This window comes from Panulirus ornatus, chromosome 36, assembly GCF_036320965.1.
Source record: "Panulirus ornatus isolate Po-2019 chromosome 36, ASM3632096v1, whole genome shotgun sequence".
Classification (NCBI taxonomy): domain Eukaryota; kingdom Metazoa; phylum Arthropoda; class Malacostraca; order Decapoda; family Palinuridae; genus Panulirus; species Panulirus ornatus.
Window position 1 is genome coordinate 12,601,279 of NC_092259.1, and position 15,585 is coordinate 12,616,863.

At 36.7% G+C, this 15,585-nt stretch overlaps 1 protein-coding gene across 6 annotated transcripts in view; it reads left to right on the top strand.

Annotated features, from left to right (window-relative positions):
- Positions 1-13,822, top strand: part of LOC139760360 (NAD(P)H pyrophosphatase NUDT13, mitochondrial-like) — a 45,479-nt gene extending 31,657 nt beyond the window's left edge. For 4 of the 6 annotated variants that reach the window (XR_011715326.1, XR_011715323.1, XR_011715325.1 and 1 more), the window contains exons 2-9: positions 380-515; positions 1,783-1,868; positions 6,054-6,252; positions 7,763-7,927; positions 8,457-8,602; positions 9,350-9,575; positions 9,831-11,340; positions 11,392-13,822. Coding sequence is in view for 1 of the 6 variants with exons in the window: in XM_071683428.1 (XP_071539529.1) it covers positions 380-515; positions 1,783-1,868; positions 6,054-6,252; positions 7,763-7,927; positions 8,457-8,602; positions 9,350-9,568 (951 nt within the window). In the remaining 5 variants the exon portion in view is untranslated. Of the gene's footprint in view, positions 1-379; positions 516-1,782; positions 1,869-6,053; positions 6,253-7,762; positions 7,928-8,456; positions 8,603-9,349; positions 9,576-9,830 lie in introns of all 6 variants that reach the window. The other 2 variants (XR_011715324.1, XM_071683428.1) reach the window with 2 other exon arrangements.
- Positions 13,823-15,585: the final 1,763 nt, after the last annotated feature.

A 15,585-nucleotide genomic window follows, 5' to 3' on the forward strand; every position in this document is an offset into this window, starting at 1 on the left:
CACTTTAGGTGATGCTTTATCGTCATAGTACAGTCTCATTGAAGAACTTCATTCCAAAAAAGTCCGACCATTCCTTGCTACTTATTGTACTGCTATGTTGAATTGTAAGCCCCTGAGAAGGAATGCATAGTGTTTTATAATGATAATGAAATACTACTACTTCTACGAATGATATCTGTTTTAAATTTGAAAAACACGTCTGTCTCATTTACTTATGGAAAGTTCTTGATGTATAGTCAAAGCAAACCTCTGCTATGAGTCCATGGAGGAGTACATAGTGTTCAATGATAATGATAATGAAATACTACTTCTGCTACTAGTGATGTACTACCCGTTTTAGATTTGAAAACATGGCCTTGATCATTGATTACTTTTACAGCAACTAAAGGAATATGATACAGTTTGTCTGTCTCATTTACCTAGTGGAAAGTTCCTGATGTATAGTCAAAGCAAACCTCTCCTTCGAGTGAGCAAAGCCAGCACTAAAGATGCCCTCGTTTGGCTAACTTATTCAGGTAAGTTTCTTTTGTACACTCATTTGATTAGAAAGATGTTCTTTGATGCTTTATTCCATTTATTTTAAAACCATTAAATTTTTATCCTCTTATAGGCATTAAGATAATTAAAGATTTAAACAGTTTTGCTAATGGAACTATGTAACCCATAGGAAAAGTGAAAGTCACTTGAAGGGTAAAACTCCACTTTTTAGCCAGATGGCATCAGAGTTAGGAGATTAAAGATCTTTAAAGTTTGTATCATTCATTTGTTGCAAAATGCTGTTATTCCACTTGTTAAGGGATAATATCACTGATGAAATTTATTGATAAGAGATTTATTAGGAATATAATGGGACAGTTGATTATTTGTACAGAGTGCATGTATTCCACTTGTCAGGGGAAAATATTACAGTTGAAATTTATTGGCAAGAGACTTGGGAGTAAAATGATGAGTTGGATCTTGTAAAGGAGTTAGAAATTAGAAGTGGTAACTACATCATGTTCACATAGATATGATTAACGTAAAGGCTAGAAACATTTAAGTAAATGGAAAAAATGCAGGCCTATTGCAAGAGTCAGAGATATGGCTCAAGCTAATGCTGCTGCTGTTGGAGTTCACCATTTTATTGTCAGAAGTGAACATGAGGGCCAGAACTGGAGGGTTCTGGGTCCATATCTTTTCACCACTAGACAATACTTGGGAGTCAATTGAAGAAAGAGTATGAGGAAGTGTTTAGTGCACATGTACATGGAATGAGTGTTATGTCAACTGTACCGTGAATTTTATGCAAGACAGAAGACATATTGTGAAAGGGCTGTGTAGTATCTTCTTATCTGCAATATTGAGATACAACTCCTAGTATATTTATGAAATGAAGTTTTGTGTAATTGTGGCTTACCAAAGTGATAAACAAGAATAGCACTGACACTTTCTGTTTCTTACTTAATGCTCTCTTGGTATTGTAAACTTAAGTGTTTATTTGACATAGATTCTTAACACTCCTTTTAAATGGAAAAAAATTGAACTTTGTGTATTATTTTGATATATTTTAGCATCATCACTGTTTACAAGAGTTATTCAGGTTTAGAACTGAAAAAGCTGCTTTTTATGACTTTTATCCTATAGATTACTCATTCAAATCAACATTTTCATCATGTATGTGCTTTTAAGACATTATTCCAATTTAGGGCAGAAACATATTGCAGAGACCAAGAGAATAGTAATGACAGGTTGTGTAAATTTATGCAATATATTATCAAATGAAAAAGTGATTCATTATTCCAGAAGTGACCGAGTATTACCCTCAAGTTCTCAACTCCAGTGTGCTGTTAGATATGGCAGAGGATGGGACACCAAGGTACAGTGTACAGGTAAAATTTCTTTTGCTTTGTTAACACTATCAGGATAGTAGTAGATTTTGGAAGCAGAAGGGAGTGAAAAAGATTTGGAGTGTTCGGAGCCTGAACATACAGGAGGATGAGAGGCTTGCAAGGAATAGAGTGAATTGAAACGATGTGGTATACTGAGGTCAACATGCTGTAAATTGACTAAACCTGGGCATGTGAAGCATCTGGGGTAAACCATGGAAAGGTCTGTGGGGCCTGGATGTTGGGGTTTGGGTGCATTAAACATGACAGCTAGAGACTGAGTGTGACCGAATGTGGCCTTTTTTGTCTGTTTTTCCTCGCATTACCTTGCTGAAGCATGCGATAGCAATGCTGTTTCCTGTGGGGCAGGGTGGTGCCAGGAATAGATAAAAGTAGGCAAGTATGAATATGTACCCGCTCCCTCCCCTTTTAGTTGTCTTCTATGATACGCAGGGAATACGTGGGAAGTATAGGGGAGAAAGAATACTTCCCACGTATTCCCTGCGTGTCGTAGAAGGCGACTAAAAGGGGAGTGAGCGGGTTGCTGGAAATCCTCCCCTCTCGTTTTTTTTTTTTTTTTTTTTTCTTCTTCTTCTTCCAAAAGAAGGAACAGAGAAGGGGGCCAGGTGAGGATATTCCCTCTAAGGCCCAGTCCTCTGTTCTTAGCGCTACCTCGCTAAAGCGGGAAATGACGAATAGTATGAAAAAAAAATGGCGTTTATGTGTATATGAGTGGATGGTCCATTCTTCATCTATTTCCTGGCACTCCCTCGCTGACATGGGTAACAGCGATTAGATATGATGAATAAGCGGATATATATATATTATACATAATCGCTGTTTCCTTTGTCAGCTAGGTAGCACCAGGAAATAGATGAAGAGAGAATGGCCTATCCACTCATATACACGTACATGTACATAAATGCCCAATACGCACATATACACACACATACACAGACATTACATACATACACATGTACATATACTTGCTTGCCTTCATCCATTCCTGTTGCTTCCCTACCCAACAGGAAAACAGCATTGTTATCCCCTGCTTCAGTGAGGCAGCGCCAGGAATACAGAAAAAAAAGGCCCCATTTATTCACATTCAGTCTCAAGCTGTCATGTGTAATGCACTGAAGCAACAGCTCCCTATGCACATCCAGGTCCCACAAACCTTTCCCACGTATTCCTTCACTCATTTTCTCCACATGTCCAAACCATTTCAACACACCCTCTTCTGCTCTCTCAACCACTCTTTTTATTTCCTCACATCTCTCTTACCCTTTCATTACTTAATCAAACCACCTCACACCACATATTGTCCTCAAACATTTCATTTCTAACACATCCACCCTCCTCTGTACAACAATATTTATAGCCTATGCCCCACATCCAAATATTATTGTTGGAACAACTATTCCTTCAAACGTTCTTCATTGCTCCCAGACCCCCCTACCCTGCGACTCACTTCTGCTTCCATGGTTTCGCTCGCTGCTAAGTCCACTCTCAGATATCTAAGACACTTAACTTCTTCCAAATTTTCTCCATTCAAACTCATGTCCCAATTAACTTGTCCCTGAACCCTGCTGAAGCAAATGACTTTGTTCTTATTCACATTTATTCTCAACTTTCTCCTTTCACACACTTTACCAAAGTCAGTCACCAGCTTCTGCTGTTTCTCACTTGAATCAGCCTCCAGTGTTGTATCATTGGCGAACAGCAACTGGCTTATTTCCTAGGCCCTCTCATTCCAAACAGACTGCTTGCTCGCCCCTCTTTTCAAAACCTTTGCATTTCCCTTCCTAACCACCCCATCCATGAGCAAATTAAAAAACCCTGGAGACATCACACACCCCTGCTGCAGATTCTCTCTCTCTCTCTCTCTCTCTCTCTCTCTCTCTCTCTCTCTCTCTCTCTCTCTCTCTCTCTCTCTCTCTCTCTTCCCCACCAAAAATCCTTACTTGGCCCTCTTCTCTGTTGCTTCTGAGGAGGAGAGAAAGACTACTGCCTATGTATTCCCTGTGTATTGTAGAAGGCTACTAAGAGGGGCAAGAGCAGGTGGCTGAAAATCTTCCCTTTCTCTATTACTTCCCATAAGAAGGAACAGAGCAAAAAGCCAAGCAAGGAATTTTCCCTCTATGGCTCTGTCATCTGTTCCTGTCACTTCCTTGTTCATGCGGGAAATGGTGAGCATGTTTAAAAAAGATATATATGTAAGCATATCTTTGGGTGTCTTAAAAGCATAATGATTATTAAAAGCATTATTCTACTTTAAACCTCAGTGATTTATGAAGATTTATATTAGTAATGTGATCAAAGTTATGGAAGAGTGAGTATTGTTTTTAACATGCAAGACACTAAGGTAAGTAGACGTAAGCAACCACTGCTTGCACCATCCTGCTCTTAATCTGTGGAAATACATGAATTATATAGACAACTAGATAGAATTGAGATGTTCTGTAATGTAAAAACTCAGAGGGTGGATACTTTGCATTCGACACTTTTCAAATTCATCATAAACCTTCTTGCATTACTCTAGAGGAATAGTAGACCAGCTAGGAAAAAAAATACCAGATATTTAGTACCTACTGTTGCAAAATATATTTTACAGCCTGTACTACATTGTCATCATTGAATTGTTAGTTTTTCAAAAGAATGTTTTACCAGTTACGTTAAAACAGGATGTACAGTTCTGTAAGCCTAATTTCTGAAGGAAGTGAAGTGCTTTAGATATCTGGGAGTGGATTTGGCTGTGGAAGGAACCATGGAAGTGGAAGTGAGTCACAGGGTGGGGGAGGGGGCGAAAGTTCTGGGAGCATTGAAAAATGTGTGGAAGGCGAGAACGTTATCTCGGAAAGCAAAAATGGGTATGTTTGAAGGAATAGTGGTTCCAACAATGTTATGTGGTTGCGAGGCGTGGGCTATAGATAGAGTTGTGTGGAGGAGGGCGGATTTGTTGGACATGAGATGTTTGAGGACAATATGTGGTCTGAGGTGGTTTGATCGAGTAAGTAATGAAAGGGTAAGAGAGGTGTGTGGTAATAAAAAGTATGGTTGAGAGAGCAGAAGAGGGTGTTTTGAAATGGTTTGGTCACATGGAGAGAATGAGTGAGGAACTGACAAAGAGGATATATGTGTCAGAGGTTGGGGGGAATGAGGAGAAGTGGGAGACCAAATTGGAGGTGGAAGGATGGAAGTGAAAAAGATTTTGAGTGATTGGGGCCTGAGCATGCAGGAGGGTGAAAGGCATGCAAGGAATAGAGTGAATTGGAATGATGTGGTAAACTGGGGTCGATGTGCTGTCGGCGGATTGAACCAGGGCATGTGAAGTGTCTGGGGTAAACCACGGAAAGTTTTGTGGATTTGGAAATGGAGCTGTGGTTTCAGTGCATTATACAGGACAGCTAGAGACTGAGTGTGAACGAATGTGGCCTTTGTTGTCTTTCCCAGCGCTATCTTGTGCGCATGCGGGGAGAGGGGGTTGTCATTTCATGTTTGGCGGGATGGCAATGGGAATGAATAAAGGCAGCAAGTATGAATTATGTACATGTGTATATATGTATATGTCTGTGTATGTGTATATATGTATATGTTGAAATGTATAGGTATGTATGTGTGCGTGTGTGGATGTGTATGTATATACATGTGTATGTGGGTGGGTTTGGCCATTCTTTCGTCTGTTTCCTTGTGCTACCTCACTAACATGGGAGACAGCGACAAAGTATAATAAATAAGATATATGATCTCTTGGTGGAGGTCTTTCCATATAACATGTATTTTAGGCTTTCAGCCTGTGCCTCATTATTGTGTTAATCCAAGTGATTACCTTCAGCTTATTATCAAGCCTTATTTTGATAGACTTCTTGGGAAAAGTGTTGTGGTTTTAGACTATGAAGGAGGAATTTAACTTTAGAGATGCTGCATTGACATTTATATTGAGTAGACATCTTTCACTGACTCATACTTTAAGTTTAAGTTTTGTAAAGACATGGCCCAGTACTGGTGAGTTCAGTGGTCTTAACAGAATCTTATTACTTTAGGGCATAACCTGCATAGATTGCATAATGTGTAAGAGGCTTTAACTGAACCATACTGTTCTGACAGGAAAAGTTTTAGAGAATAATGGATGTGCTACTTACAAGATCGATCAAGCTCAGTGCCTTAAACTGAACTGTATATTTTCCACAGGTTGGAGCACTACCAACAGCAGTACAAGAGAAACTGGAGAGTTCAACAGGTGCTGTGTTCAGTGACTTGAGGCTTGCTCTTTTTATGGTAAGCTGGCGAGATGCACACACACTCTCCCGGGCAAATTGTGTTCTCATGTGGAATAGAAATAATGCATTCTGTGGAAAGTGTGGTGCTCCAACTGAGAGAAATGCTGCAGGTTAGTAAATCCAGTTTTTATTGTGAATTCATTATTGGTTATTCCATACTCTTAGAGAAATCTGCTCTTGCTGACTTCTGAGTAATTTATTTGGAATGGAATATTGCATCCTCATCAGAGCATGACATAGTGACTGACATCTATCCATAATGTAAATGTATTCATTGCTTCAATTCTCTAACCTTATCCATAATCTGGTGTTCCATTTCCAGCAGTAGAACTGGTCAAGTTTGTACAATTTCAGAATATTTAAATGTATCCTCAGCTCAGTGTGTTGTTTGGAAACTAACGATGCTTTTCCTTTTGAGATGATTACATATCTGATAAGGACACTAGATTTGCATCAGTAGTTGTTGGTTCAAGTTCCAGGCTGGATAGTCAGGCCTCAAGTAACTTTTTTTTTTTTCTAGTTTTTGTATACCTCAAATTCCCCATGAATTTTTTATTTCTTCCATATGATTTAAGTATGACTGAAGCTTCCTTTTGAGAGTTGAAAAAAAGGTGTTTCTTAGCTGCTGTAATGGTAGAATTGTGAGGCAGTGCATTTGTGGTTTTGTGTGTATCTTTTTGTTACTTGTTTGTCCAGTACAAGGAGAGATTTTTACACTCTTGGTGCTCCATCTCTTAGACATGCTCTTAAACTTTTTTATATTTGTTTTCACTCCTTCCTTACAGCTTGTTCCATTCATCTCCTAAACTGTTATTTTGGAAGTACTTGTGTACAGCTTCTAACTTGCTTTTCATATGTATGGATGGAGTAATGAGAGCTAGGAAAGCAAAATTTGGGAAAGGCAATGCATAAATGGACTTTGGCAGCGAGGAACAGTAGCTAGTGACAATCCTGTTTGCAGATGATACTGAGTTGTTTGCTGAAAGTGAGAATGAACAAGAAGGGGAGTTTACAAGGTGAGTGTATGACAGCTCAATTAAGGGGGTTGGTTTAAGTGGAAATTCTCCTGTGGTGTGAAAAGAAAGAGTGAAAGAGCACTGGAGGGAGAGAAATGGTGGAAGAATGCTTGGAATGGTGTATGCAAGGGAGACATTTATGGACATGGATAAGTGGAGACTTCTTGATGGGAGTTCCTGAAGGGAACAGGCATCAGTGATCTGGATACTCATGCATTTTTTACATTTCCTATTTTCTATTTTCTGTATTGTTTTCTCTTATAATCATACTTTCTGTGTGCCCCTACTTTTTTTTTCCCAGACATCAACTGTATTTTGTATGCTATAAGAATCTTGATTATAGTTTATCCTGTCTTCACTTAAGCATGTTTAAGACAAATTATGCATAAGTCTTTCCTTATATATAATTTTCTTCTGATAGACTGAAGTAAATAGCAGGATTATTACAAATATAGAAATGCTAGTTTAAGGTAAAGTTATTTTTTATTTTGGGTTTTCGAAATATCTGTTGTTGGTAAGTCAAGATTTTATCATAAAAATATTTTGGATATAGGTAAGAGAATGATTACCGAACTTTATTTTGCTTATTTTTGTTTGTTGTCAGGTTATTCTCGCAAATGCAAAAACTGTAACATGACCCACTACCCAAGTGCCATTCCAGTTGGCATCGTACTTGTTACTGACCCTGATCACCAAAATATCGTTCTTGTACGTCAGCCACGCCACCCTCCGGGCATGTACTCCTGTATTGCTGGCTTCTCAGATGTTGGTATGTTTTTTCAACTAACACCTCTTTATCAAGCTGTAATTTGTATTTGTCAGTTTAGACACTTTAACTGTAGAGAACAGAAACAGCTCTTATCAGATAAAGATAAGAAACTGATTGTTTTCGGATTCTCTCATCGCTTTCTTGTGCACTGTTATCTTAGCCCATGTATTCCATGATTCAGGATAATAGCTAGTTTGTACTTGAGTTAGGCTGTTGAAATTTTTCATTATCATTGTTGCATGACCACATAGACTGTAAATATATTAAATGTATTTCTGTTGTGAAGCCACTTTAAAAGGACATTTCAATGAAATTAGAGCTACTTAATGTTCATTGTTATGTAGAATTAGGTAATCTGAAATTAGTTTTTTTAGGAAGTTTCTTGCTTAATTTCATATTATGTCTTCTGGTTGTGTGTGGTCATGTTAATCATGTTCACCTAACATTAAATGACTATATGTGTTCAGTCATTTGGCAAATGCTACTACAGGATATATGTTATGTTGTCAACAAAAAGTGACATTTTCAGGTGAGAGTTTAGAAGATACTGTGCATAGGGAGGTGGCTGAAGAAGTAGGAATAGAGGTGTCATCTGTGAGGTATGTTGCCTCTCAGCACTGGCCATTTCCAGGGTCTCTCATGGCTGGATGTTTCGCCACTGCAGAAAAACAAGAGGTTGGTTTTTTATACGCATTACTTTAGCCACAATAGTAGGTAGCATCTAGTATTAGCTGATAGACATCCATTATCCACTATTTAAAGGCATCAAAGGCTGAGAAGCTTCACTGGAGTTAACTAGTTATGAACACACTGTTGTCATGGCCAACCCCTCAATGGAGTCCCAGTTGGGAACAGTCATCAGAGATATAGCTAGATAGGTAGTCAATCTTCTCTCACTCATTCTCTACACATGTCCAAACCATTTCATCTTACCCCTTCAGCTCTCCCTACCACACTTTTTATTACCACATCAATCTTTTCCTTACATTACTTGTTCAATCAAACCACTTCACACCACATAAATTGTCCTCAAACATTTGATTTCCAACACATCAACCCTCTTCTGCACAGCCTTATCCATAGCTCATGCCTTGCATCCATATATTATTGTTGGGGCTACTTTGTCATCCAGTCCACCCATATTTGCCCTCCCAGTAAACATTCTTTGTTTCCACTTATTCTTCAGTGCTTCCAGAACCTTTGCCTTTCTTTCCAGTTTTATTTATTTTATTTCTGTGTTCAATAATGATTTATATTTGATTCTTTTTCATCTTGACTATGAACCACTTCTGTATCCAAAAGAAAGTGGCTGGATTGGTTTCTGCAGGGGATATATACAGTGTTGAATGGAGACTGATGAAATATTGGATATAGATGGTGTCATTTGGAATAAGACATAACTCATTTCCTATTCTACTTCAGCTTTCTTTAGATCAGAATGAGCTGCAAGATGCTCGGTGGTTCTCACGAGAAGAAGTTAGCATGGCCCTTGATAGAATCACTGCAAATCCTCATTTGAGACTGCGTGGGAATCCATCGGGGGAACTCTTTATTCCTCCTCCAGGAGCCATAGCATACCATCTTATATCTCACTGGATGAAAGGCACCCCAGTTCAAGAAATTTACCAACATATTTACTAATTTTAAGGTGAAGGGTTTTGAAAATATTATACTTTTCTAGTTTAGAGATAAATATTACAAATTCTGATATTAATGCTTAGTTGATAAATGATAAACCACATTTAGGCAATAATTTGTGGGTCATCTTTCTAGGGATACAAAGAACAAGTTAAGTTTTGGTTAGTTTAGGCTAGTTTTGAAAGTCAAACTTTAATGTAATTAAGAATGCATTTTTATTTACCTGGAAATCATACATCTTCACTGTTGATTTGATGTATTCTAGTGGGGATGGTCTGCAGCCTGATCACCTTAAGATTAGGAGGTACTTTTTGGAACATCAGCAGCAGTTGAGTACAGTTCCCCATCTTACCTGAAATTTTGGAGGATGATATTGGACTTGTAATTCCCTTGAGGTAAGGCCAAAGTTGGAAACTAGTTACTCAGATCTCTTTTGGCATACTCATAACTTCAAGTGCCACTGGAACTTCTGTATGTCACTGGTTCTGTATGAGATGGGCATGCTCACAGGGATGTGTAATTGCACTAATTTAGAGCACCAGTATCTGACCTGATATGAACATTTTAGGAAAAATCATTCAGACTTACATTGCAGTTCATGGAGGCAAACAATCTATATAGGTTATTATTTTCCTTTTTAAGCATTTTGTGGGAATTGAAGACAAAAATTATTCTGGTTGAATTTTAATGAGCTTGCTATATAATCTTTTAAGTGGTGTAAAGAATAGACAAAGATTGGTTTCGTTAGCTTCTATCTAATCTCAAGCTGTCATGTATGATGCACCAAAACCAGAGACCCCACCCCAGCCAAGCCTTGCATACCATTCAGTGGTTACCTCTGGCCACTTCATATACCCTGGTTGTTCAAGCCCCACTAACCTAAGTATAAATCTGTGAAGTGTATCTGGTACATACAACCTTTTATATCTTTTGTACATCCCACACACACACACACACACACACACACACACACACACACAAATAGCATGGATGTTTTTGTTTAACTTAACTCCCTAGATGTGAGCTGAGGATGTGTATGAATGGTGTAAAAGACTTTGGGAACAGGTTAATGATAATTGATAGAATATATGAGTTAATCATAATTCAGCCACCCTTTTTTTCCAGATCAATGAAGACTGTTGCTTAAAATGGGGAAATAAACTCAGAGGAGCTTTAATTTGCCCTTTTCCATGAAAAGGTGTTATTATCAGTTTCCAATTATCTGATCCCCTGTATGATTGAAGTAAAGGAGACTTCTATTAGTTCTCAGACTGATTATTTTTTTAAGTAAACTTGAAAGTGAATTCTATTTTCATAGTAGAATTAAAGGGAATTTCTTATAGTACAGCTGTTGGTAGCTACTCTACACATATGTTTGTCACAGATACTGCTGGCATGAGTCCTGAGTGATGCGTTTTGTAAATGAATTATTAAAGCTTACTTCGTGAGTAGATTAAAGAAAAAAAAACTTGAGAAGTGTCCATTTTACATTTTGATTTCATATCTCAATGTAGGTTGATTGCTGTTAATCAGTTGATATGCAGGCATAAACTAGAGCTGTAAATAGCTTTTGTATCTAGGTAGGATTCGAAGTTTACTGTAATACAAACTGGCTGAAGTTTAGAATTACCAGATATGCTTAGAAAATAGTACAAGTATTAAATGTCAAATTTCTTGAAACCTGTTTTATCAGCTTTATTGCATCTAGTAATTTGCTAACATGATATTGTCTGTTGGTTCTTAGATTGTTTATTTTTAAACTAATTAATATTCAGGTCTTAGGAATGTATAATAGATTGTTTATTTTTAAACTAATTAATATTCAGGTCTTAGGAATGTATAATTAAGAAAAAGTGCAACTTGAAATGAGGCAATAGTCTAATCCCATATTGTACTTTTAAATGAATATCACTGCTTTTGGCAACAAGTGTGTTGATTTCTTCCTTTGCTCAGTATCACATTTTTTTTTTCATGATAATTTTTCATTACAGATATAAATGAACTTAAGTTATGGAAGATATTCTATAATGACAGACTTCACAAAAAGAATACAAATTTTCTGTTGTTAGTGACAGGAAATTTTCATGTGTGGCAGGACTCTTTAATCCATACCATCAGTTACAAGTCCCCGATACTCACTTGTGGTAGGCTTGCAATTTCAACTTTACTCTTAGTACCTGCAGACCACAAAGAATCCATCATGGGAGTTCGACCAAATGTGTACTGTTAATGGAAATCCACAGGTTTACGAGAATTCACTTTTTGATATTTTATTGTTATCTAGTTTTTCATTTTGTGGTATTAGTGAGAACTTATAAGCCTCACATATCTGTCTTTGCTCAGTGACTTTTTCAGCATTGACATAACTGTGATGTTCCCAAAAGGACAGGAAACAACCAAATTGAAGTGAGATTGCTTTTTCTCTGGTTTATACTGCCCCCATAATATATAAATGAGGCTCTGCAGGTCCTAAAAGATTCTCTTTTGTTTAAATGTGATGTACTTGAAAGGTTAGTTAGTATTATGTGAATTGGTACCTTAGACAGTCTTGACAGAAAACCATTATTCTTTGGTGATGTTTCAGGTATCCTTTCCCTGTGCCAGTTTGGGGTTTTAAGCTTAATAATGCTCATGAAAGGAAAATTTTGACTCGTAAAGAAATATTGAGGTTTTTAATGCTCACTTAACAAGCGTTTATTTCATGAATGAAGGGCTCATGTGAGTATCACATCATCATATTACTTGGAGTCAGATTAGTGGGATTGTAATTTGATCCTGAATTTCATGAACCAAATGACATGACATTATCCATGTTAATTTTTTTCTGTAAGAGTTTTTTTATATGATAGTGAATTGAGACTCCTAGATTAGAGAGCTAGCTGAACAGTTTACCCACACAATGATATAATAGTATGATTCTTCTGTGGAAGTAGGGTAGCTATCACTTGTTCAAGAAGCATTTCACTCATGATGGCTTGGCTTGCAGCATGAATCCACTTGTATTTTGGATGATCTACCAGGTTTCTGACTAATGTAGCAAGACAATCAGTGGATACTGCTAGGTGTAATCAAGTTTCACATTGTTACAAAGCTCCTTTCTCAAGGAAAATGAAAGTACAATAGTTATGTAGTAATAATGATTTTAAAAGGAACCAAGATCAAACTTTTCTAATTTCTTGGATAATAAGAAAAATATTATCAGTAATTTTGATACTTTGAATGTTACCATATAGTATAAATGTTAATGAAATATTAAAAATAATGATTGCTTGCTTAAAGTCCAAATACAGTATATGATATATTGAAAGTTGATGTAGCTTTTCAGCTAGGCTTTCTTTTGCGTTTGAGGCTTTCCAGCAAATTGATATTTTGTATCATGATGTGAGTTTAACTTAGAGCCATTTGGCAAAGAAAAAGTTTAAAGCAGGAATCTTGTAAGCGCTGAAAGTTGAATTAGCAGTTTTGCTGTAGACCATCTCCAACAATAGGACCAAATGATTTTCCAACTTTGACTGCCAAGAGATATAGTTATGTGCCAAATGTGTAAGACTTAGGTGACTTAGGTGATCTAGCAGTTATAGTAGCAGCAGAAGTTCTGTATGTGCATGTTATGTTAGTCGTACATAAAATGCCTCAATTCTGTTTTAAGCATTTTAAATGAAAATATCAATACCCAAGATATTGCGCAGCTGTTTTTACATTTCAGTCTTTTTGAAAGGATATGTGTTAAGACTTACTTTTGAGTCCTTTCACATAGTAAATGACCATGTAGAAAAGTGTGTAGTGTCTTTGAAAATACTTTATCAAAATGTTTTGAAATGTTTAAGGATTAAAGATTTTGAATATTTCTTCTGGTGAAGAGATTGAAAGGGTAAGCATATTTGGACCAAATTACATAAATTTTAGCCAGGTTAACAGTGTTTAAACTTCAGGTTCAGATAAGTAGGTTTTAACTGCGAGCTCTCTTCATGTTTCTCATCTTTGATATATTTAAAAGAAAAAAAGCATACATTGACTTGTAGGATTATTGTGCCTCTGGTATTCTGTTGATAAGAGTAGATTGTTTAGTAGAAAAATCTGTAATGAGTGAAAACTAAAATAATGAATTTATGATATCTTTAATTACCACATTGGAGATGGGTTTGTCAAACTCACTGAGATTTGTATTGCTCATTTCATCTGTACATATATCCACTGGTGAAGTAGTGTTGAACTGGTGGCATATTGTAAATTTCAGGGAATAAACATTATGGAACTAACATTTCAGTTTTTTATTGAAAGGATGATAATTTGTGAGATACTGTGCAGCTAAATATGAGTATGTTGGTTAGATGATACAATTTATACATAAATGGTATAATCCTCTCTACAATGAAATATTTTATTTTTTTCCATGAATGACCTTTCAATTCACTAAACTAATTTTTCCAATGTTATATGGTTTGATAAAGGAAATTACAAAATATTCAGGGCCATATTAAAAAGAGTAGAAGATTAGGTACGTAGGTTTTTGTACACCTTCAACTTGTCAAGAACATAATCCTGTTACGTTTCTTACAGAACTGTGACTTAAAGCTTAAGTATAGTGACAGGTGATTTGGCTGAGAAATGAAGTTCCTACCTCACTGAAAAGGTAAGATTAAAGCAAATTGATATTTTGCCTGTTCATACAGAGCTCGAGTTCATATAGAGTTCAACAATCTCACTCAGGCGTGAAAAGGTGTGAGGGTATAAAAAAAAATGTAGGCAAGTCTGACTGGAAGAAAAGTTTTGAGGTCTGCTTATTGAAAGTTTCAGGATGCTGACTGTTCCAAAAGATATGTAAGAAATACAAAGCTGTACTTCCTAAACCAGATTTTTAAAAGTAGTAGAAACTCATCTAAGTTTCTTAAAGTAACAAGTAGTTATATCTTGTATGTTATTGGTCCAAAATTAAACCAGTTATTATGTACACACATGTATTAATAGACAGCCTTTTCCAAGTGGGTTGAGGTGACAAGTGGAGTGCCTTAGGGTTTGGTTTTTGGAGCATAACTCTTCTTGATTTATGTTAATGATTTACTTGAATATGTCTGCGGAAAATGCATATCATGAGGGAAGTGAAATGTGAAGAGGAGTACATCAGCTTGTAAGGGGATTTAAACAGACTCCAAAGTTGGTCAGAAACATGGTTGATGAAATTCAACCCAAGCAAATGTAAGTAATAAGGATGGGACAAAGCAAAAGATGGCTTCACTATTACTGTCTTGCAGGAAGTCATCTAAAGATCGTGTGTGTGACAGGACTATGTTGTATATATCGTCCCTAACATGTCAGAGTGCATATTAAGAGAATAGCTAAGGAAAGAAACTCTGCTGGCAAATATCAGAATAGCTTTGAGAAGGTCCAGAGCAGGGTAACAAAAATTGTACCGAAAATTAAGAGTTAAGCTGCAGGGATAGGCTGAAGGCATTGAATTGACCAACCTTGGAAAAGAGAATATTACGGGGCAACCTGTCCCAACCTTTTTAAAGTAATTGTCGAAGTGGGCAGTATTTCGGAGGCGTAGGGGTAGATGAACCAGAGGATGACATGAAATTAACTTGGTTAATGCAGACAGTATGTATAAATTCAAGAGGTTGCATGAGAGTAGTGTTCAAGTGATGGTGCCCCACAAGTGGAAATCCCTTCTTTATAGGACAAGTAATTACCAAAAAAAAAAAAAAATGCAACAGGAAATTAGAATTGATGGCAAAGGCTTTTTGATATGTCCCTTGTAACGTCAATTAAGTCTTGCCTACCTATACAAATGAAACCAAGCTAATATCGTTAAATGCCTCGTCCGGAATTATTGTGGCCGTATAAGCTGTTTGGCAACTAGGCATTAATTTGATTATAATCTCAATTCTTTTGAGTCACGCCGTCACTTGTTTAACTTTCTACTGTATTGTTTTAGCAGAATACGATATATATTATCGTCAGTATACTTTTAATGCTAAAACTAATTCTTAAAAACTCGTATAATGGTAGTTTAAACGTTA